Raw genomic sequence first — 23,840 nt, 5'->3', positions numbered from 1 at the left:
TAAAAATAAAGAAACTAAAAAATACAACAAAAAATATATAGAATAAAATGACATTTTACAAGTACACAGGAATAAAAACATCAGTGTTATATCTGGGTTAAGGCTAGATGTTAAAAAGACATGATCATATCAAAAGAAAGATTATAAACTAACTTTTAGTGCAAGATGAGTTAATTCCCTATAAGTTACAATATCAATGTAAGGGTCATATACACTTTACTGTACATTGTTGACTGGACTTCACTCTTTTCCTGTCAATAGTTAATTACCCTCGCCCCAGCCCTGACCTGCTTGTGTATCGGATGTGGTCACAGCTCCATTCTGCCATGCAGACATTTTCTGATCGATCGACAAATTAGTTCCCATCACACAGCTGTGGAAATGGGTCACACACACTGGCTGTGTCTGGAGTGTGTGTTTGTGTATGTGTGCGCAGATGATATGTTAGTTATCCCGCAGCAGGCCCCGCCTCCTCGGGGAACCTCCCACCAATCAGCTCGGTGCTGAGGCGGGACCAGGACTCCGATGCGCTGGCAACAGGTTGCTCTGGTCGCGGGGGTGAATCTGCCCCATGTCCTCAGTTTGTGGAGGAGCACTCATCTCATCCAGACTCGACTCCGAGCAGGGAACCCGATCCTCCTCCTCTTCTTCCCGCTGCGAGGACTCACACTGAACCTCTGACCGAGCAGGGAGGGGTATTCCTGGATCTGGATTATCTGCAGGTACAGTACAACAACAGCCATATCCCACTCCTGAGGATGTTTACACAGCTTCTCGCACTTTTGTTGGGTTTTGCGCACAAGTGGCCGGATGTGTGAGTAGCTGCTGCGCCTCGGTGCGCGTTGCGTAATCTTTGGATAAACATAGACGGACACCTGTGGCTTTGTGATTGGATTTGGGTGGCGGTCTTCTCGCGCACGGCTTTTTCCTGCTCGCGATAATGGACGAAAAGAAGCGAACGCCAGGGCTGGAAGTCTCCCCCTGGATGCGGCTCCGTGCGCGCCTGTCTGTAATTGGATGCGAGCGCGCTGCGTAAAGAGGACACGAGGGGTTGTCGCTGGGAGGCAGGTGTTTGTTTATTTGTTTGTTTGTTTGTTTATTCCCACGCGCGGATCTCGTGTAAACAACCCGGTGGTTTGGTTTCGACGAGCACCGATACTGACTGACCGGATAGGTGGGTGTGACGCAACCATCCGGGAGCAGACAGGTGCTTTTAGAGGTGACCCCCCCCCCTCCGCTGCTCTAATGGTTTCTGGGTCTTTTATCTTTTGTTGATATGGATTTCAATGCGACATTTAATGAGTGAGTGCATGTGTAAATACTGGGACGCCCGACAAGGAGGCACTTAGATTTGTTTGGCTGAGAAGTGAGATCAGCCTCGTGATAATCTCTCATATCCAACAGCAGAGTTTACAAGTGATAACTGGTGAAATGTGCGAACTTATTCCTTCTCTAAAAGTCCGTTTAAATAAATTCATCCACTTCAAATCCTGAGTTTAAAGATGTTATGGGCTAATGCAGCTCACCTGTGTGTGTGTGTGTGCGGGTCAACGTGTCTCCAGGGTTGGGTTATTTTGACCCCAGAGACCCCTCCCCTACCTCCACAACACAGCCAATACTGCAAAACCATAATCGTTAGCTCAGTGAGACCTTGCTGTTTAGTAGATAATGAATTATACTCATCCAAAATAAACTCATCATGTTGAAATTATGATTTAGTATTATCTTTTATAGACTTTTAGTGTAATCGAAGGGTGGTACGTCCTTTTCTTTTGAAGAAAGTATTTTAGGTAAATTATTTATCTCTAGCAATAAACACAAACAATAAACCAAACTATCGTGTTTAGTTTCTTCCATGTGAAATCTTTAACAGAATTGAAATGTGTTATGTCATTTTGTGTATTTTTCACATACCCTTATTCTTCTTTCTTGGATTATCATGTAGATTGTCATAAAATGAAATATGCTCATCACAATTTTGCAGGTGATTTCCTAATTCTTTTACTTTTGTCCAACTAAAATAACAAATAGAGAAGAAGGAATTGCCCATATTGAGTTCAACAACCTTAAACCAACCCTTTAAATTATCAAACATGATGCAAATTAGTTCTAAGTTTATATTTAATTTGACTCATAGTTTCGGTTAAAATATTTTAATAATATATTATAATAATTGATCTCAGCCAATTGACGCCGTCCCTAGAGGGTCAAATAACCCATTTTCTCCAGATGCCCGCGGGATGAGAGAAACTGAGGGAGTTGAACCTCTGATATGCGCTTGGAAGCAGAAGAGACTTGAAGAACCGGGCCAGAGCCAAATAAGGGGGGAATGCTGGTCGAGAAGGAAAGGGAAGCTCGGCGGCTGACGGGCCCGTTCGGTGACATTCCTGTCTCTGTTGACACAGCCTTCACTTGTGACACGGAGTGAGACAGCGAGAGTTGACACAAACCGGCGCTCGGCTGCTGGCTGCCGAACGTGCACAACAACAACTGAGCTCTTGTTGAAATCTGTGTTTACCCAAGGAGCATATATTACACCTGTGGGCATTCAGTGTGACCAGTGACCAGGAGCTGAGGCCTCGAGCATCTTGATAACGGCAATGACAGACACAGGCCATATTCCTAACCCGCAGATTCATAATATGTCCAACGTGGTCTGGAAACCTGCGTGCGGTTATGTCAGGACAGAAGAATTAATTTGTTTCACGCTGTATTTTTAGTCTCCAGTTAGTTTGTCATCCTATTAATTAGTCGCTTCACTTTTTATTTACTGCCTATGTGGACAGTTTCCCAACGTGTAGGCTTTACGGTTGATGCTGCCCCAGTTCTCAGTTCCGTCTTAATCTGTCCTTATTATACAAATGCAAACCACGCGCAATGCCAAGTGTAAAGGCAACGACTGGAATCCTAAGAATGTTATTTTTTTTCGGGAGGGGGGGGGGGGGGACGACAAAGGCTGACTTTGATTCACTAATCTAACCTCATTGCTAGTCGAGGTGCAGCGTGTTACTCTATAACCGGCCGTGAGAGAGAGCTGGTTACATTTGAAGTCCTGTGGGAGTCACATCTGCAAACGCTGGACGTCAGGAAATAGACAGGGGTTCCCAGTGTGAGGCTGGAAATCCACCGAGTTTAAATATACGGATAAATGCATGTCAAGAACGTGCACGTAACTTAACGAGATACTGAAAAGGGTGATGCTCATTGGATCAGTCACCTGCAGGGGAATGCACAGCAGGTTTTGTCCTCATGTGCACAACCTTGCATAAAGTAAATGTGTGTGTGTGTGTGTGTGTGTTCGTGCTTGCAAGGCAGTGTGTGCCCGCGCGGCTCAAAGTAAACAGTCTACGCCTGAGTGACTCTTCTCTGAAGTCTGGTGACTGGGGAGACTGAGGCAGAGGCAGGGAGACCGAGGGGAGGCCCATTCCTGATCTAGTCCCTGGTGTTTAATGCTCCACAGAGCCGGGACAAAGGCAAGAGTATTCACCTCCTCAAAGCGCCCCATCACCAAACTCATTTTCAGAGCAGAAGGTGGACACGCGTAGGTTATACGACTCTCATTGTAGCCGTGTAAGTCGAGTCTATAAACTCTAAAACTAATCGGCAAGTACTTTAAACATCAATTCATCGTACAGGAGATTCCCCTTTTAGGCAAATATGTCAAATCTATAAGGATTTGTTTCATTGTCATGTAGGATATAACACTATAACAGCTTTGAACAGATGGTTTGATAAGATGTCATCGTGGACTAAAGCTTGAGACAGTAATCAAGGTTAATCCAGAGTTCAAATTTAAATTTCAGTCATTTTTTTGAAACCCCAATAGATTAAGTGTCGTTTAAAAGAGTCGGTTCTCCAGAAATGTAATGTTACACTTTCATGTAGAGGTGGAAACATTGTATCAACTTAAAAATGTTCATCTCAGTCAATATCGATATAAGAATAAACTTCACATCATCTTTTCTGTTAAGTTTAACGACTGATTTCTTTCCTCCAGAGTGAAGGTTGTGGTTTTAAACTCGTCTTTATGAGCAGAGAATGACAAACGCTTTGTAACAAAAGCCTCTTTTACTTTGACGCACCCTGCCTTTCACACTCTTCCTGCTCTCGGTTTGTTATGCAAAATCTACCAAGCCCCAGCTGAGATAACCCTGGTGACATCATCTGGGTTATTTGTCATAGACTGTAGAAGCTCATCAGGAGAGGATATTGTTGAACTCGCCTCCTTGTGACGACTAATCTGACCTTCATGTGTAAAATCAATGGAATCAAAAGTTAGATTTTCTGTAAAATACAACACAAACTGTCAGTATCAGGTGTTCAATTGCCCTTGTGGCCACCAGTAGTGCAAATATCTACCATCAACCAGCCACACACCTACAGTATACAGTAGGTCTTTGTTCCTCTGGGCTCCCAGTATCAGCCAAACGGATATTTAGATGCCTCTGTGCGTTCCAGCTGTTCAAATACATGAACATACCAACGAGCCAGTTAATGATTAGAAAACATAAAGTGGCTCCAGCTTGGCTTTGTGAAGTGTCTGAAAGACACTAACTGATCCGTCTACCTGTGTTTCCCCGGTTTCCGAACACACCCTGGGAAAATAAAAAGTCGGCCTCTACCTGTACAAAGAGATTCAAAATGCCCCAGTGGCATATTTGGCCTGGCATGAATACAATGCATTCGGGCTGAGAAGGAATTTTAACCTGTCGAGCAGCAAAAGAAGATGACAGCTTCATCAAGATATACCAGCAGTCTGATATTTCAGCTGAGTCAGAGTGACTCCGCCTGGGACGAGGAAGAAGGGAGTTTACACAGGAGACGAGGAAAAGGTTATGAAGAAGTCGGGACACGGGTCAAAAGGTGGCAGATTAGTTAGGGTGCATAAACTTTTTTGTAAAAAAATGGAAATAGCAAAAATGACGTGAAACACTTATGAGTACAGGGCCTGAAACATAGAGTCTGTGAAAATCCACTGAGGCCAACAGCTTCCTGGATCTGCCCGTTTATCCAGATCTGCTCTTTATAGCTTCCTCAAATCTCAGCCCATATAATTTCCGTAGTCCTGTTGCTTACGTAACCTGATTTGAATTTCTGCTGTTCTCATGTCTCCCCTGACCAGGCCGGTGAACATGAGCACTCTCTCCACTGACCGGAAGCCGCTCGTGGATTACGGCGTCCAGATCCGCTTCATCAAAGACCTCGACGACACAGGCGGGGGTTATGCCGACAAATCCAGAGGGACCAACGGGGCCACTCCTAATACCAATAAGTATGGGGTGGCGGTGCGGGTGCAGGGAATCTCTGGTCAGCCCTATGTGGTCCTGAAGGATGGCGATAAAGGTGACTCATATGGAGTTCAGCTAAACACTCCCAGCTCCAGCTCTGGGTCGCCATCACCTTACAACAGCCTCCCCAAGGCTAATAAGGAACCAGCAGATTTCACGAACCCCTACGTCCCTGCTGCAAACACCGCTCGCTCCCCTGTTTCTCCAGCAGAGGACGAGGACCAGGAGACTTTTGGAAGTCCTCTCAAGCGACCTCCAGGGGACGGTCAAGCAGGAACACACGGGGAGGAAGAAGGTGCAGCTGGAAGACAAGGGCGGGTGGAAAAGCAGAAAGCCGAACCCCATCTCAAAGCAACAGCCAGTGAAGTAGAGAACAGCAGAGATTATACGGACGAGTACAACGAAGCAGGGCTGAAACCAGTCAAATTAAATGGCGTCGGACCCAGAGGGTACCAGCCAACTAAATCTGGTTTCACCGGCTCTTTGGGGAGGTACAGTGGGAAAAAGCACATCCCGTTTTCCCCTGCAAAGTCGTTCCCAGCAGCACCAGCAGCACCAGCACCAGCACCACCCAATGAGGAGCCTCTCCTGGCCATCGTCACCGACTCCCTGGCTCCTATCAACAAGCTTATCAGTAAGTTTAACAGTGGGACGCCGGGCGGCGCCCCTCAGGCCCGAGGCCGCTCCGGAGCAAGGCAGCGGCTGAAGTTTGACGAGCGCAGACGATCCAGAAGTCTTGACGCTAGAAAGGATGTCCAGTCGGAGGCTTCCCTGTCCTCTCCTACATCGCCCGTCTCTCAGACTCTGAATCCCTACAGCTCTCCCATCTCCCAGACTCTGAATCCCTACGCGGCTCCTCTGTCTTCCTCCTCCAACTCGCTGCTGTCACAGGCCCCAGCGCCCAGCAGTCTGGGAAGAGGCCCTGCATCCGTCACCAAGGTGTCGGCCCTCGAGGCTCCCAGGCCCGGCCTCAGGTCTCCGGGGAAGCACGTTGCTAAGAACTACCCTCCATCTATAGCTAAAAAGCCTGTAAGTACCACCCGTGGGAGGGATTAGAGGTTATTTTTAGGTATTAAATTGTCTCTTTGTTTCATACCTCCATTTTGTTTACTTTCTCTTCCAAGGAGATTCCTCCGAGGAGTAGAAGCACAGAGGTCCTTCGTGGGGAAGAGGCTCAGGTCAAGCAGTCTATTTTTAACCACCTTAAAGACAGGTAAATACAAACAAGATTTGCTGAATGGATAGAGCGTCCATGTTGCTCTGTACACAAACATGGGGGCGGGCTTTTCCAATCTAATCCCCTGTTTTCTCCCCCAGCAACAGTGAGAGCGAGGGATCCCTCAAAAGAAAGGTCAACGCGGATCATCAGACAAATGGCAGTTTGAAGGTACGACAAGGCATTAAAGCTCATTCATGTTTTGCTTATATGTGGTTGTATTTTGTGCGTTTGTGACACAAACTTAAATGAATTAATCAATTAAATATTGGGAACTCAAGTGTCTACTTCCCGGCTTTTTTAGTTTTCAACTGCATTACTGTGCCTTTTAGCATTTGAGGAATATGGTTGTTTGCTTTGATTAAAAGAAATAGTTCAGTGTCCGTACAGTAAGTATTATCCTTTAACTAGCAGCCAGTTAGCGTGACACACAAAGTTTAACTCTGGGAAATGGCGAGCTTTGTCTAAAGCTAATACAAATTTGCAGGATTTTGCAAAAATTACTAAAGCGACTTCCACCAAACCTGGCTTCTATGGGAAGAAGCGACATATAGGTTTTATTTTTTCTATGACCAAAAAAGCACTTTCAGATGATCCGACCCAAACGTTCCCTACTAACGCTCAGAAGAACTACTGTAAAGAGTAAGAAATGCACAGATGACAATAAAAACGTCCTTTTATTAAACATCTTAGTGCGTGTGTTCGACCGAGGTTGGAGAACAGTGAGGTCTGGTCTTCTCCTCAGCCGAGCAGCTCTTGTGATGAAGCTAGCAGATGCTTGGCAGCCGCCGCTTTGTTCTGAGTGTTTATGAAGTTTCTGTTTTATTCAACTTTGCCTCAGAGGATCCTGGTTTGGAAATTAAGGGCCATGCTGAGTCTTCCTCTCGTCAATTTACATCGTCTCTGCTCCTTTGTGCTCCTCTGACACCTTGTTAAAATAGACTGCATCTGGGTTTTGATGAGGATGAACAGAGTACTTCCTTTAAATTTGCAATTTTTTGCATAAATCTACATGCAGAAGTAATCCCTTTGTGTTCTCACCTTCTCATACTACCTGCACTTGATTATGTATGATCCCTTGTTATGTACTTCTTAGCGGGTTTGTGACCATGGCTGCTTATTAATTATTTGCCCCCCCCCCCCTTGTCTCTTGGCAACAATGCACCTGCAGAGGAAAGCTGTTGAGGGCTCGGCGTGTGTTGAGAGCAAAGTCATTGAGATCCATTAATAATTGAGTTGGACTGGAACCCTGCACCAGCTGGGGGTTGGCTTGCCGGGTGGGACAGATCCTCCTCACGGGGGTCCTTGCTGAACAAATCCTCCCTTTTTTTCTTGTCATCCGCCATGTTGTGCTCTTCGCCCGAGCTGATTTCTCGGGCAGGATGACGGCAGGATGAAGGGGAAACTGTTATTGGAGCTATTTCTTTCTCAGCTCTGGTCATAAAAGCCAAAACATTGTTCGTCTCTGTGTAAAACCCAGAAACACAAGATCCGAGCAGGATTAGATGATGAATGTCCTTGTAAACTAAAGGGCTCATCCAGTGTTTCTGCATTCGTGATGCATCCTATCTGGAACCGTGGTTGCAGCCTTCATTTCAGATGTTTACATGCATTTCAAAGTGTTACGTGAAGCAGCGGGTTCACATTCCTTCTGTCCCACTAATGTCTCAGGCTGTCTCTTAAGTGCTGGTGTTGTGTTTTGACTGATTTATTTCAGTAGATGAAAGTCAGCGGAAGAGTGATGAGTAAAAGCACTGACACCCTGTTGGATTTCTCGGGGTTAACTGAGGCTCATATGCTGTTGTGTTGTTGGATTCACTCGGTCCCAGACAGGATGTGTGTGTTTGTTTGTGTTGAGAGTGAACACTGATGGCTGCTGCTCGTTAACTCTGACTCCTCAGGTGCATTTCCTCAAGAAACTTCCAATACTGAGCTTAAAATTGTTATATTTACTACTAATAGCTGGTGTAATCTTTTATTTCACTTACTTTGGTGATTTGGTAACAGTAAAACATTTATTTTGTTCACAAATAGAACAAGGAACTGTTTTCTGCTTTATTTCCCCCCGCCCCTAATCACTGGGGCCTGACCCCCATCCTGATAACCAGCAGACCAGAGCCTATCCGGATCAAACAGATATTATCTAGACCCGTGGTGTAATGAATCTCATTTGCAATATGTAATCACATTGTGTCCAAACAGTTCCGATGTGTTTAGCATGGCAGGAGAGTCTGTCCTTGTTGTAAACACACAGCTGATGCAATTCACTCTTAAGAGCTTATTCATATTCTCAGTTATGTTATCTCGTGTTAATTTTCTCTTTGTGGGGACGGAGAGAAACTGAAACGTCCCAGAACGTGATTATCTCCGAGCCGTCGTGCGGGGGACGTGAGGAAAATGAAACAAATCTGTACAAAGTGTGTCTTCATAATCCATCTCTGATAAGTTAGAGAAATGTGAGTGTCCCCCCCCCCCCGAGGAGCAAAGCTGTCCGTGATCCTCTCTTTGTCTCTCGTCCCTCTTGCTGTGCGTCCCTGTAATGGGTGTGTAGGAGGATGAGAGCGGTTTCATGGGCAGGCTGCGCCTCCTCCTCCTCTTCAGTGAGAGCGAGTCTGGATGAGCGGTGTGGGCGACAAACGAGCCGCCGCTCCGGCTCGGCTCCCCTGCAGCCTGTCAGCGGCTGCTGTTTATGTGCAGGGGATCGAACCTTTTTGACGATGTCGGAGCTCACTGGCAGGGCCTGTATCACACAGACTTTTTCACTGTCAGAAACTAGGGCAAGAAAAAATCCAAGGAAGGTTTTTTCCCCCCAATATCTTTTAATGTATAAGTAGCACAGAGCGCATAATGTAAGGCTGACAGTGACACTGCAATGTTTCCAGTCCTGCTCTCTATGTCTCTGTGTATTGTGCTCACTCATTGTCCTATGTCTCTTCTACACTGTGTGTGTGTGTGTGTGCACAGAATGGAGGATATGATGGGAGACCCCAGAAGGCAAGTCTTGAGGAACTTCAGGAGCAACTCAATAGATGCAAGAAAGAACTGCAGCAGGCCTATGATGAGTAAGGATCTGTCTGTCTGTCTATGTCTGTTATATGTTTCCTTTGTGGCCAGACACTAAAACCCAGGTATGTGTGTGTGTGTGTCTGTGAGGGGGGGAGGCAGCAGCTTGCCCATTTGGATAAAAAAATGTGTCCTTCCTTGGGGATAGAGCAGATATTTGGGTCAGTGGTTAAGGTTAATAAGTGAAAATGATCTTGATGACTCAATTTGTTCATCGATTAGGGCTAAGATTGAGGTAAGGTTTAAAGTTCAGATTATGCAAGTAGTGGTAATGTGGGCAAAAGTGCAATGTGTGTGGTTTTGCATGTGTGCACTTAAAAGCTGACAATAATCTTCCAGTTGTCACGCCTGTGGCTTTTTGTGAAATGATCATTGCACTATTACCTGATTGATTGGCATGCTAATGAGTGTGTGTCTGTGTGTGTGTGTTTGTGTGTGCGTGCACAGACTGGCCGAGGAGCGTATGGCCAGAGAGGGTGCAGAGACTCGTCTTCGTATACAGGAAGATCTGCTGGCTGAGCTTCAGGAGGATCTGAGGAGGGTTTCAGAGAACTCCCCTTACTCCGGCTCATTACACACGGTACTGACCTCCTGCACACACACAGACACTGACACACACACTGACACACACACACACTCCCGATCTTATATATCATACTAATTCGTACATTTCTTTCTTCACAGGATGTGGTGACTCTGCAGGCTGACCTGGCCGAGGCGGCCATGTTGCGTCAGCGGCAGGAGGACACGCTCCACCAGCGCGAGCGGGAGCTGACGGCGCTGAAGGGCGCGCTGAAGGAGGAGGTCGAGTGTCACGACAAAGAGATGGAGATCCTCCGGGAGCAGTACAGCCAGGACATGGCCAAACTGAGAAGAACCATGGAGCAGGTGACACAGGTGGATGCAACAGTTTTTTCTTTGATTCATTTTGTGCATCACATCCGTCGCACAAAACGTTACCGTGTCGCAGCCCCTCAGTTACAATGGGACTTCTCTGATCACAAGAGTTTTGAAATTGACTTGATTAGTGTCATTAGTTAAGACGTACGACTAATCTTATCGGCAAAGACGGTTAAAACAGATGAGAAGGAATAGACACTGTGCAGCTTCAACATGTCATCAGGGACTTTTTGAAGGCGGCAGGGGAAGAATGGTGCACAACAAGAATGTTGATTCTTAAAGTTCAAAGAAAATTCATCAGTTAAACTACAGAAGCATTTTGCACATACTTGAGAAAAAAATGTCTGTTGACCAGATGAACTTCAAAAAAGAAGAAAAACATAGCAGTAAAAGGACTGTAAATGTTGGTTGTGTAACTCTGATGTCACTGAACCAACAAACACAAACGCGAATGAGTCAATTAACTGAAGACAGAACAAACAAGACGCTGTTTACACACAGAGCTGGACACACAAGAAACATTACTTTAAAAGGAAAGGACGGCTCCTTCTCATGTGTTTCTTCACAAAGTCTTGATAACAGTTTGTTGGGATCATAAACTTTAATGTGAAAGAAGCAGAAATTATGCAGAGGTTTGGTTTAAATACATTTTTTTTTTTTTTTTTTTTTTTTTTTTTAAAGATTATTTTTTGGCATTTTTTATGCTTTATTGATAGTTTCAGAGACAGAGTTGAAATGGGGCAGAGAGGGGAGTGACATGCAGAGAATGACCGCGGGCTGGAATCGAACCCGGGTCCGCTGCTGGCCGAGGCCCATGGGGGGGACGCCCTACCAACCGAGCTAAGGGCGCCCCGGTTTAAATACATTTAAGTTACATCCACTTTTTTGTTGTAAGCTTTTTACATTTGTGTTATTGTTCAACATAAACTTGCACCCTGGCATATATTTTACCTTTATTTTATTGCATTATCATCCTCGTTATATTGTTTCAGGGTCAAAATAAGAGCGTGCAGCTTACAATTCACTTATCAAGGAAGGATTATTAACCAAATTCCCTGCCATGGTGAATCTGCAATGCGGCAATGCACAGTGATCATTTCTCGGCTTCTTATCATTGAAGTTTTTTTTTTTATTTCTGTTGCATCATCTGTTAATGCAGCCTGAGGATAGAAACAGCCAGTACATTTCCCCCCCCCCCTAATCAGATGAGCTCTTTTACAGATATACAGAACAGTCATTTGTTACTGAGGGGATACTTTCATGTTGCATCTGCCTATATTATACACCCGGGCTTTGTCTTATCAGTCTGTTCGATGTGTCAGTTTGTGGCGTTGAAGGTAACATAGGGTCAGACTATAAGCTCAGAGCCCAGAGAGGTTCTTCTGCTTGGGATTGAGATGTTAAACATTCTCCAGTTGCTGACATTTCTATTCTGGAGCTTCTGTCGACTATTTCCGTAGCACTGTAGGACGCGGTGTAAAAAGAAATGTGAAGCATACGGGCACATACAGGAATAGATCATTATGCAGGTCTGGGAGATGTCAGGTGAAAGAAAATAATAACACGCAGCCCGAGAGCAGGAAATAAGCAGACAGGTTGTCAGCTGCTTTTGATGATGTGATTTTTATTTGGCGAGAGGAGGATTAAAGCAGTTGGATCGCTGTCTGAAATTCTGCGGCGTTATGTCTCACCTACAACTCAAGTACTTTTTAGAAGATTGTAGACGTGTGGATTAAAGAATAAGATGAGAAATCTGTGTGTCTTTTCTTTGTGAAAAAGAAACATAATTAAAAGAAGATGTGATAGATTTGCTGTCATGATAACGAGGAAGATAAATGAACTTACTTGTGTGTGTGTGCATGTTTGTGGTCGTGTGTCAGTCCCAGGAGCAGATCGAGGAGGAGAGGGAGAGGGTGAACGCCTCCATGTTGACCCTGGAGGACGAGCTGGAGAGCTGCAGGGAAGAGGGCGAGGAGTGGAAGACGCAGCTGGAGGTCACCACACAGGACCTGCACAACACCAGAGAAGAGTCAGTGTCTCCAAGTCATACTTTCTTTATTGCATCACACAGGAATATATGACAGGCGACCTAAAAAATGCCAATATCGATGACATTTGTAAGCTGTTCAGCATAAATGACATGTCAGTGTTTAAAGTGATGAAAACCATTTAATACATGTCAACATGTACGTCTTGAGCCTTATATATGATAAAATATATATTTCGAGGAACAACAACAACAACAACCAGAAACCCAAATAGACTACAGACCACACAATTGATTTTGATGTGATGTCACAAATCAAAGAAACCAATCGTGTCAACTTGTGGGTGGGGCTCATTAGCTGGGAGTGGCTCCTCAGCTGCAGGTGGCGCTGTGAGGGCGGGGAGACGGGGGCAGGGGCGGGGCCGTGTTTGCGTATTCATAGATTTGAGTCAAGGAATGAGGAAGGAACATGTAGGATTACATTAAAGTCATTTTAAGACCACTTTGGGACAATTTTCATGATAAACTTTTTTTTAAATATGTAAGTTTGAGGAGCAGAACGAGGATTCAGGGGATTTATTAAGCTACTGGAGGAGGATTTTAAAGCGTTGTGCAGATATGGCTCTATTTCCTAAGATATTATTTTTCTTTATGTAAATAAGGTAACTCGCATCAGAAGCCTCTCTGAAATGTATGAATTTTTAGTGTTTGTTTTGTATCTAACTTCAAATGTGTCTCAAAACCAATACACAACCTTGAAGTAACTTTCAAATACGTGGATAAACCCATGTTTATTTCAAATATGTAGGATAGAAGCATATCAATCTATGATTGAATGCTCAAGCATTTTGTTATGGAGCCACATCAATACTTTAGAATCTGTAAAAAGACAAAGATAGACATTAAAACACAACTTTAGTTCACAACTTCTGTTTATTTCTTTGAACTGGCAGCGGTATCATGTTCCAGCCTCGGTCAAGCATCAAACACCCTTTGTCGTGTTTGATTTTTTTTTTCCCCTCTACGCTGGAGGATTAGTTCAAAGAATCTGAAGAACTGTTTTTGGTTTGCTCCTATAAGATTACATTCCTCTCAAGTTATTTCTAATGCATGCGCTCTTCCACTGTACTTTTCATCCGGCAGGAGCGGGGCGCCCGACAGCGGTGGAATGTGAGAGAGAGAGAGAATCACTGTGTTTCGTTTTCAGTAGATTCCGCCTAGTTTCATTTCATGGATTTTATATCCAATGACATGTATTAATCATTAGATTGGTGGATCCCTACTAGCAGTGCTGTGGTGATAATCAACCCAATCATAACAAGCCAATCAATAATCAGAATATACGTAAATGAATCTATATTAATCCATCAATATTTTGTAGTTTAGCACCATCTGATCACATTTAATTCTCTATTAGAGATTAGATTTGAGTAAATGATTAATTGATGTATTTAATTTAAGATGTAATCCTAGTTTATAAGTGCTTCTCCTGCAACAACTGACAGATTCTGTTTGTAGTGATGTTTTTATGTTTTTTTTCTTAGTTATGTGTTTGTGCCCAACCCTTGTGTGCAGTGTGTGTGTGTCTGTCTGTCTGTAGTTCTCAGAGTTACTTTCACCCCTGTGACTTCCTTAAAATCTGACTTTTCCTTCCACAGCCTGCAAAAATCCTGTTCGGAGAGGGAAGCCTTTGAGAGAAAGCTAAAGGATCTGCAGGATTCACTCGTCGACATGAAGAAACAAGGGCCTGCCTCTGATGATAACCGCTCTGTGGCCGAGGTAATTCACATTCGTCACGACGCAGATTCTCCTTCTCTCCGTGTGGGTGAAGTGCAGGGATTCGTCTTTTCCTGTTTTACACCATGCTCAGCTTTTTATTCTCTCTAATCTGTCGGCGCTGTGAGGCGGCCGTGGGTTTTCTTTTGGATGAAGTTTAGATCATCTCGCTTTTTTTTTAAATTTCCATTCATCTTTTCTGCACACACACACACACACACATTGAAAGTCGCACACTCACATTCCCACTACCCATATCAACACATTGTTATGCGCCCGGGCACATTCCTCCTGCTCACACACGCATTATTCATCTCTGATTACTTATCCCAAGGAGCTCCAGCGTTGCCATGAGGATCTCAAGCGGACTCGCGCCGATCTCGACAAACAAAAGGGAGCGCTGGACGAGAAGAGCAAAGCACTTCAGGCCCTGAAGAAGGCGAGCGGCGAGAAAGAGGCCGGGCTTCTGTCTGAAATCAGCAGGATGAAGGAGCAGTCGCAGAAAGACAAGAGCGAGCTGGAAAAGGCGCTCAACAAGGCGAAGGAGGTGCGGCCTCTAGATTCTAATGAAATAAGTGAATTGATCATAAATAAATAAAATGAAAGAGACAACTCCTGCTTCTCTGAAATGGATCTAATGCAAAGAGTTGTTGTATGAATATCAGAAATTAACAGGAAAAGTGCCAGTGTTTCATGTATAATCTGTAAATTCTCCATCACATATCAAGTTTCTGTTTCACCTTCCTCTTTTCCTCTTTTTACTTTGACCCTCGTCTCTACAGGCGTCGGCTGGAAAGACTGTGGTGGACCAGGGAGCCAACATGGAGCTGCAAGAAGCCAACGCTCGCCTCAGAGAGAGGCTGGCACGCATGGTACCGTACAAACAAAGACAAGACAGTGCAGCCAACAGCTGTACACACACACAAAATTATATTAACCCACATACTGTACCGGTACAAAAGGAACGGCCTCCCACACAGACGCTATTTTCAACTGGGAGACTTAAAGTAAATTAGAGCCAAAGGAAATCTCAAACATGTGAGCTCGGGGAATAATCCCTCTGAGATGAATTTGCATGGGATGTATATCGTGCACCATGTGCGCTAGAATATCGTGGATTCATAGCTGCTGTACGAGCTTTAATCTTATTACTTCTCATGTGACGAGTGGAATCGTACACCAATTAGAATATGTGCAAAGCTATTAACAAATTATTATGTCAAGGATACAGAGGAAAATAAAGTTCTAACATTTGAAATCAAGATAATCAAATTCAAAGTCCCTGTTTTAATAATATTTTGAATATGGACTGAAAGCCTTTTATCATTCCTCCTATTTTACATAATAGATGTATCTATGGCAAATTATGATATACTTGACAAATACAAATGGGTTTGCTCTGTTTTTAGTCTACATACATTATTTTTCCTGATTCATATAAGGTCACAGTGACCTTTGACCTCTGCTATGTAATAAGGTAAATTTATTAGAAGAAGTAATTCCCACAAGAAGAAAGACGTTCAACCTGAAAACAATACCCCCGGTTCACCGGCTGTCACTGGTGTGGAGGCTAAACATAGATATTCTCTCATTACACAGACGAGGCTTCACTCCAGTGTGTCCCTGAGCTCGGACACAGATGAGGCGGTGGAGGCTCTGGAGGATGAGAACCGTTCCCTGAAGTCTCAGCTGGAGGAGGCCAAGCGAGGAGCCACCCGCATGAGCAAGGAGAGGGACGAGCTGACCCGGCGGCTGGAGGAGAGGGACCTGGAGAGGGAGGCGCTGCGGAGGGGCAAGAGCGACCTGGAGGAGCAGAAGAGGCTGCTGGACCGGGCCCTGGAGAAGATCAACAAAGAGGTGTGTGTCAGATAAACAGCAGGGTTTGGACACACACTATAAAGAGCTGTTCATCACCGTGTTTCTCCTCAATGTGCCTCCTCCTCCACCGCTGCACCAGATGGAGATGATGATGGGAGATTCCCGTCAGTCCGTGATCGCCCTGCAGACGCAGCTCGAGGACTACAGGGAGCGCTCGAGGAAGGACCTGCTGGAGGCGCAGCGCAACTGCAAGGAGCGACTGGCTGAGCTGCAGAGAAGCCAGAACAACCTGAAGGCCCAGCAGGAAGAGGTAAGGACATGAAGAAGACAGAAACACGAAGGAGCCTCTGAAATTGCAAAAAAGGTTTTACAATTAAAATGTAACCGTGAACTTTGATTCTTCAGCTTTTTTATTTGTGCAAGCTTTATGGTTTTTAGGAATCTCCATGTTGGTCTGTGGGTCAAGGATTTTGTCAAGACTGACGTATCTAAAAAAACTGTTTATTTTTCTATTCAGTATATATTAACATGATATATATTACATACTTTCCTATCCTCAGAATTGTAAATGAACTGTAAAGATTGCCTGAAATTATTCCTGATTTAGCGCCATCATCTGGACAAACATTAAATCTGTCCAGTGCCCACAAAACTACAGTTCTTTCCATCAGAACTTTGTGTTTGCAGCTATTTAACAAATGTTAGCATGCTAATAAGGTGCTAACTAACATGGTAAATATCACAGCTTCCAAATGTAATGATAGAATCGTCATAATGTTGGACACAGAGCTGTAAACATATGGTTATATACTCTTAGTTGTGTAAGAATATAGTGTTTAAAGTGTATAAACAAATAAGATATAAGATGATAAACTGCTGCTTGCAATGTATTAAAGGACTGTAAAATTGAATATAAGTATCTGACATTTTGAGAATAATTTGAAGAAAGTTGTTATATAACAAGAATAAAGTTGTTTTTTAATTAAAAAAATTACATAATATTTTGAGAAAAAGACAAACATTATGTCAATAATCTTCAAGGCTAACCCAGGCTCTCTGGAGTTCTTCTCCCTCTGGATCCAAAATCGTTTCTTGAGGAACAACGAAACCTCTTTGAATATCACACAGATGTTAAGATAGCTCTGCATTCAACCAAACACTTGGAAAGAGGCACTTTCCTCCTGGTTTGTGTTGTTCTTTCTTCAGAATAGACACAGTTTCTTGCACATTCTTCTCATACTCATGTGGTGTTTTGTCATTTGTGAAACTGATATTAAACTATAACTTCGACAAAAATCTCCAGATTCCTCATTTTACGCAGGCGACAGGCTGATCTTCTGATATTCCTCTTCTAAAACATAAGCTGAAATAAAAACTGTATTCTTGAAATATTATGACTCTTTCTTTCCCTTCATGTTTCCCTAAAGTCTGAGCCAAGTAACAGGGCTCTATATATAGAGCATGTCAGACAAACTGTAAGTGGAGTTTCGGGGGAATTACAAAAGCAGAAAATGTACGAGGACGAGTGAGAGTTCCTATAAAGTTTCATACATAATGATCCTTTTATCCTTTTTCTTCCAGGTTTCCCGCCTAAAGAAGGAGCTGCTGGCGTGCAGCGAGGAGCGGGACAGCGCCCAGCTGGAGAGAGACCTCCTCAGTAACCGGCTCAAACACCTGGACAGTGAACTGGAGTCAGAGAAGAGCACCCACACAGATCGCACCAGGGAGATCAGGGGCCTGGAGGTGAGGTTTCAAGGTCAAAGGTCATGAACTGAGGACTCCAGAGACGGGTGGGGGTAAATTGGGGATACAGGGGTGCGTCAGTAGAATAATGTTGAGGGAGTCTTGCATGTGAAGTGGAGGTATGAAATAGTACAGGCATTTCAAGCTTAATGAATGAGTCTACTTATCTGTGGGTTAACAGGATAAAATAAAGTTGCTGGAGATCGAGCTGGACGAGGAGCGGAGCAGCGTGGAGCTTCTCAACGACCGTATCACACGGAGCAGAGATCAGGTGCCATATAAAGAAATATCTAAAAGCGATATCATGCAAATAAAGAGGATAATGTGTTTTTTATGCAGCGGTAGAACTGATAACAGGTCAACTAACACATCCTCCTCACGCTCCTCTCAGGTGGATCAGCTTCGCTCGGAGCTGATGCAGGAGCGCTCGGCGAGACACGACCTGGAGATGGACAAGAGCGCAATAGAGAGACAGGTACTGTCCAGTCATTCGTGTTTTAATACACAAACAATCACATGTAGAGTTTTTAAAGAATGAGTTGTTTATTCACGTCACTGCACCGCTCCTCTTCAAGATGAAGGAGTTGAAGTCTCGTATGGCCGACATGGAGGGACAGCCTCGGCCCACAGCTGGACTCAGCCTGCTGGAAAACAAAATTCAGGAGTTAGAGGAGAGACTTCGAAGTGAAGAACGGTACGGACTTCAAATATGTTGGTTGTGTTTTAATAAGGCATCAGAACAAATACCTCGGCCAAGGCCAACAGCCTCTTCAGTTTCAATCAAGCTACACCAAATTGGTCATACAGATAAATCCCCTGAAAGTGTCTTATTTTCCTATTTTATTATTTCTTGAGAAATTCAGAACCAATCTCACAATGTTAATGAAAGTGAAAAACTAAATGTTAAGTTTAATTGAATCTGCTCCAAAAGTTAATGGGTTCTATCTTTCACAATGAAAAAACATTACATCCTTGTCGGTAATGATAACGAACCTGTTTCTACTGTAGATATACACACTCAAATCAAATCATCCATAACATATAACAAGGAGAGGAATTAGGGAGGCAAAATGTATTAAAGATACAGAATATAACTTAAATAACTTTGTATTATATCTAAGTTTTGCAGTGGTATTGACTGAGTGTTGAATTTGTCCCCGCAGAGAGAAGGCCAGTATCCAGGCCTCTCAGAGACGGATGGAGAGGAAACTGAAGGAGCTGAACGCCACGTTAGACCAGGAGAGGATCCAACATGTCGAGCAGAGAGATCAGGTAAATATCACCATTTTATGAAAATAAAGTTTCTCTTTGTTTTAATCTCTGTTGTTTAAAATAGTAAATGCTGATGCTCAAAGGGTTCAAACCAATAATCACCTGTAAGATAACAGGGTGTAGACTGTGTGTAAAGATGGACGACACATTTCCACTTCCTCCCAGCATGCAGGGTTAGGGTTCCCCATCCACTAACATGGAGGAGGCAGGGTTTATGATCTATTCTGCAGCCAGCTACTGAGGGAAGCTGTCATATCCTCCGTCTTTATAACAAGAGTGGTCTCAGTCTTCTCATCTTTTTCTCTGCATCTCTTTTCCAATAAAAAAAAGTCAAACTTATCTTTCAATGTCGGTGAGACCTACTCCTCCTAAATATCAAATGTGGTTGTGTGAAGTTTGCTGACTCTGTGTTTGTGCTGGTTTACGTCCTCGACGCAGCAGCAGGAATCATCAATAGGTCCTGTTTGATCTGCGTCTGCTGTTTAATCATCCCACAGTTCAAACAATGTTTAATTGCTTCTTTTTATATAGGACTAATAATCTCATGTGAACTCCTCCTGACCCACACACACAATCTCACTCGGTCACCAGAAGGCTCGCTGACCTCCCTCTTTTTTCAGTAGCCTTAACTGCACCTTAACTGGTTTGAACACCTACCTCTCTGGCTTCTTCCCCCCTCCGCTCCCTCATCTTCACCCATGACCTCCTCTGCTCCCCTCTAACCCTCATGGCTCTCCCTCTCCATCCCCAGCTGTCTCTGCGCGTGAAGGCCCTGAAACGTCAGTTCGACGAGAGCGAAGGAGAGGTGGAGCGCCTGGAGGTGGTGCGCCGCAAGGTTCTCCGAGACCTGGAGGAGCAGCAGGAGCTCCAGGAGGCGCTGCAGGCCAAAGTCACGGCGCTGGAGACTGATCTCAAGTAGGACCTTACTCAACCGTTCAGTCAACAGGTCTTTAAAGGTTCAGTGTGTCGACTTTAGTGACATCTAGTGGTGGAGTTGCATGTTGCAGCTGACCACCCCTCACCTCACCTCCCCTTCCAAACATGAGAGAGAACCAGTGGAAAGTTGTCATAAAAACTCAAGAGGTGTTTAGTTTATCCAGTCGGGGCTACTGTAAAACATGGCGGCCTCCATAGAGGGGACCAGCTCTAAATATAAAGATCTAAATTTAAAGTATTTAGATATAAAAGGCTCGTTCTAGGTTAAAGAAAACAATTTGTACAATTTAGATGATTATATTACATCACAAGGATTATTGTATATTAAGTTTCTGCAAATAGACCCTATCATCTAAATCTTACACACTGAACCTTTAAGTTGTTTTATATTTGACAGTTTTACTTTTCCACAAACATCATATATGTACTTGACTTAACTGATCCTATCGATACCATGTGTGTTCTTAACACTAGGTGGCAGTAAATAGTAACTAGCGTGACCTGCCTGTTTTCATTGAGTCATGCTGATGGAATCTTCTCTGGTTTGCTTCCTCTCAGGAGGAAGTCGCAGCACACGCGTCGTGCGTCTCAGGGCCCCTCCGCTCTGAGCTCCGAGGACGAGGACGGATTCTTTGACTCCAACATCAACTCCATGCTGCACGAGAGCCACCTGCAGAACAACAACAGCTAGAACGAGACCACTGTGGGAAAAACTCAGTGCAAAAAAACTTGTAGGATGAGAAGGAAACTCAGGGGCATGAAGGATCCGCTTGTGTGAAGGACTCTGTTGCTCTTATTCTTATTTTTAGTGCAGCGGTGCGAGACGGAGACAAGTCGTCAGGATAATTAGATTTGCATTTGGTTTGAGCCGTCAGCTGCGATTATGATTGTGTCTTTGCTGTTTTGTTCTTTCTGTCGTGAGACGTGCTGTTTCTCTGTTTAGACGAAGAGTTATAAACACAAGGTTTTTACTTCACAGCTTTAATTCTGTTCACATTTACTGTATGATACTGTGGTAGCACATCACTGGGGTTTATGTTCACAGGTAACCAGGTATTTCACAAGTTTTCTTAGAAATTTAAACCTATTTGAAACCAAAAATATATAGATTTTTTTTCTTCTCTTGTTTTGTCTCACTGTTTCGTTTGTGTTTGTGTTTGCTTGCGCATGATAATTGACATCTGTCAGTGTTGTTATAGCTCCAAGTTTTCTTTATGTATTAAGGGAAATATATATATATGTATATTTTTTACCTTTACTGTGACAGTAACGGCCCGTTTAAACTGAGCCTCCATTATTTGTTACAGTGTGCTAGATGTGCATACCTGTTAGTCATGACAATCAAATAAGCGTACGGTGACACTGTGTATCCTCAGAGGTTAATTTACTGTTCAAATGATCATATTTCTACACGTGGTTCGTTATATATGTGTATCTTTGTGTATTCAGCTCGGTTCTCGTGCATGTTTTCACTCGAATGCCTTAAAAAAATGAACTTGTATCTTTATTTTCACTTATTGTCTTCGCTGCACGTGTTGTGTTTATATGCTGCTGCTGCTGCTGTGATGTTTTCAATAGTATTTCACTGGCTCGCCTGTGCTTGCATCTCCTGTGCGTTAACTTAACTTAAGAAACATTCCACATTTCTCCTTGATATGAATATTGATTAATATCTCCCAAATGAGTTATTGATGTTATTATATTTTAAACGTGTCACTTTGAAGATTTGTATAAGGGCAAATTACAAGAAAGGATGCTTTATATTTAGAGTCTGTATATTGAGCTGCTGGTAACATTGGATAAATGGCAAAGAGTACACAATAAAAAAGAGGGACATTGTATGTTCTTATTTTGTTACTTTTCTTAGACTGTGAAATGCACTTTTTAAGTACAGTGTGGGTATTTTAAACTTTTAAAATAAACAGGAGAAATATGACAGGAAATGGGGAGAAAAAGATGCAATGTGAAGCAGGGACCATGTGGTTTATGGACGCCATCTTAACCCTCATATCCGGGGGGGGACCTCAATATACAAATTACATTTACTATTTTTTTTGTATTTCCTATATACTATAAGGACACTGTATTTTTATGTAAATATCATTTTCTGTATATTTCACCAGTTGGTAAAAGTCACCATGGAAATAATGTATTTTATAAAATCCCAAAAGAAATGGATGTTTGAAACTGAATTAGAAATTCTCATTGTCATGTAAGCAATTTCTTTCTTAGTCTTTAACATGACGGTGGTCTGTTGAGATCGCTGGGAGCCCTAATGTCTGCTGCACGACGTTTGCTTTAAACTGTATCACTTTAAAAGATACAAATATGCTCTATTAGTCCACAGGCACATGAACCATCTTAAATGACTATAAATTAGGCAAATAAATTGGTTTTGATATATGAGGCGAAATTCTGAATCCGAACCATATATAAAAAAAAAGTTTACAGGTCTTTAACTCTCTTCTTTTTTTTTACTTTTACGAACCTGAATATTTCGTTTAATGTGTTTTTTTTATTTAATATTGTCACATAACATATTTCAACAACTACTGTTTTTTTAATTTAAATTTTTTTTAAATAAGTTAACGTCCTGTAATTAAATAACATACCTGGTGCAGATTGAGAAGTTCACCTCAAATATGGAGACTAAATGTTATAGTATTTCAATAGCTGAATAGTTTTAATAGTTGTTTAACATTTTTATTGAGTAACCATTATTATAATAACTGAAAAACTCTATTTGGATTTCGTCGGTGAAAGGGACCTGGTGTTAAACGGCACAGACTGAATTTGTGACTCGGCACTTACCTCGTCTCTCTTCGGCTCCTCTCGTGTGAGCGGTATGACCGCGGTGTCCGAGGAGCTGCCACATCCCATATTCACCACGAATCAACCATGTAAAGCGAGTCAGTAACACTCATACATGTGAAGCTTTAATTCCATTCGTTGCTACAATAAATGTGACCCGATTAAAGAGGCGACACACAGGAACAAGGAAACACAAAAACACAGTCAACACTGGATGGGGAAGCTGCTCTGACACACTTCATTGGCTGTGTTACACACTCACACACTGTCACACGCACTGACACACTTCATCAGGTGTTTGCCACACTGACATCATATCATATCAGAATCAGAATCAGAATAAGAATCAGAATGTATTTATTGCCAAGGAGGTTTACACCTACCTGGAATTTGCTCTGGTTATTGGTGCATAAAATGAACATAAAAACATAAAACACAATAAATTCAGCACACATAAGACAAAACAATAAAATAGAATAAATATAAAAAAATATATATAAATGATAAAAGATATAAAAAGTAAAGTAAAAAGTGAAATGCAAAGAGTAGAACAGTGTCAATAATATCTTTAATATCATATATCATGTCATACATTGCATCACTTCCTTTCTCTCCCAAATTGTTTATTATTTCACTGCACACTTAATCGCTTTTTGAAAGGAGCCATTGATGACATGGAAAATGAGTCCACAACTCCAGCTTGATCCTTCAGAACATTGTCTAGGTCCTTTGCATCAAAGGTTTCAGATTCAGAATGTAGACTAACAATTGGCCTCCTCATCATCCTCACCCTGGTCTTCATACAGCATCTCTAGACCATTAAACGGTAAGTCTGTAATGATTGCAACCAGCCACACTAACACTATGGATGTAGAAAATCAAAAACATATTTTCAAATGCATATAAATGAGTCTATTAAGTATATACTGTTAAATTCAGAGTTTTATTTAGTTAATCTAGCTATGGTTAGCTAGCCAGAAAAAAAGCTAGCTAGCTAACAGTTAGTTAGTCTTGTACATATTTCTTTATT

General features: G+C 42.9%; 1 protein-coding gene across 2 annotated transcripts; it reads left to right on the top strand.

Moving 5' to 3' along the window:
* The first annotated feature begins 522 nt into the window (after positions 1-522).
* On the top strand, positions 523-21,845 carry cgnb (cingulin b). 2 transcript variants are annotated; one of them, XM_053447206.1, is made up of 21 exons: positions 523-722; positions 5,123-6,317; positions 6,413-6,501; positions 6,606-6,675; positions 9,469-9,566; positions 10,015-10,147; positions 10,252-10,464; positions 12,348-12,496; positions 13,598-13,624; positions 14,113-14,233; positions 14,565-14,777; positions 15,013-15,102; positions 15,830-16,087; positions 16,188-16,358; positions 17,630-17,791; positions 17,973-18,062; positions 18,183-18,266; positions 18,367-18,485; positions 18,955-19,063; positions 19,815-19,978; positions 20,558-21,845. In XM_053447206.1, exons 2-21 carry the CDS (start codon positions 5,133-5,135, stop codon positions 20,688-20,690), a joined length of 3,678 nt encoding a protein of 1,225 aa, XP_053303181.1. In that variant the 5' UTR covers positions 523-722; positions 5,123-5,132; the 3' UTR covers positions 20,691-21,845. The 2 variants fall into 2 exon arrangements, with proteins under 2 accessions (XP_053303181.1, XP_053303182.1); XM_053447207.1 differs by lacking the exon at positions 13,598-13,624.
* Positions 21,846-23,840: the final 1,995 nt, after the last annotated feature.

This window comes from Pleuronectes platessa, chromosome 18, assembly GCF_947347685.1.
Source record: "Pleuronectes platessa chromosome 18, fPlePla1.1, whole genome shotgun sequence".
In the NCBI taxonomy this organism is placed as follows: Eukaryota; Metazoa; Chordata; class Actinopteri; order Pleuronectiformes; family Pleuronectidae; genus Pleuronectes; species Pleuronectes platessa.
The sequence above is the reverse complement of the archived record's forward strand: the minus strand, read 5'-3'. Positions and strand labels throughout refer to the sequence as shown.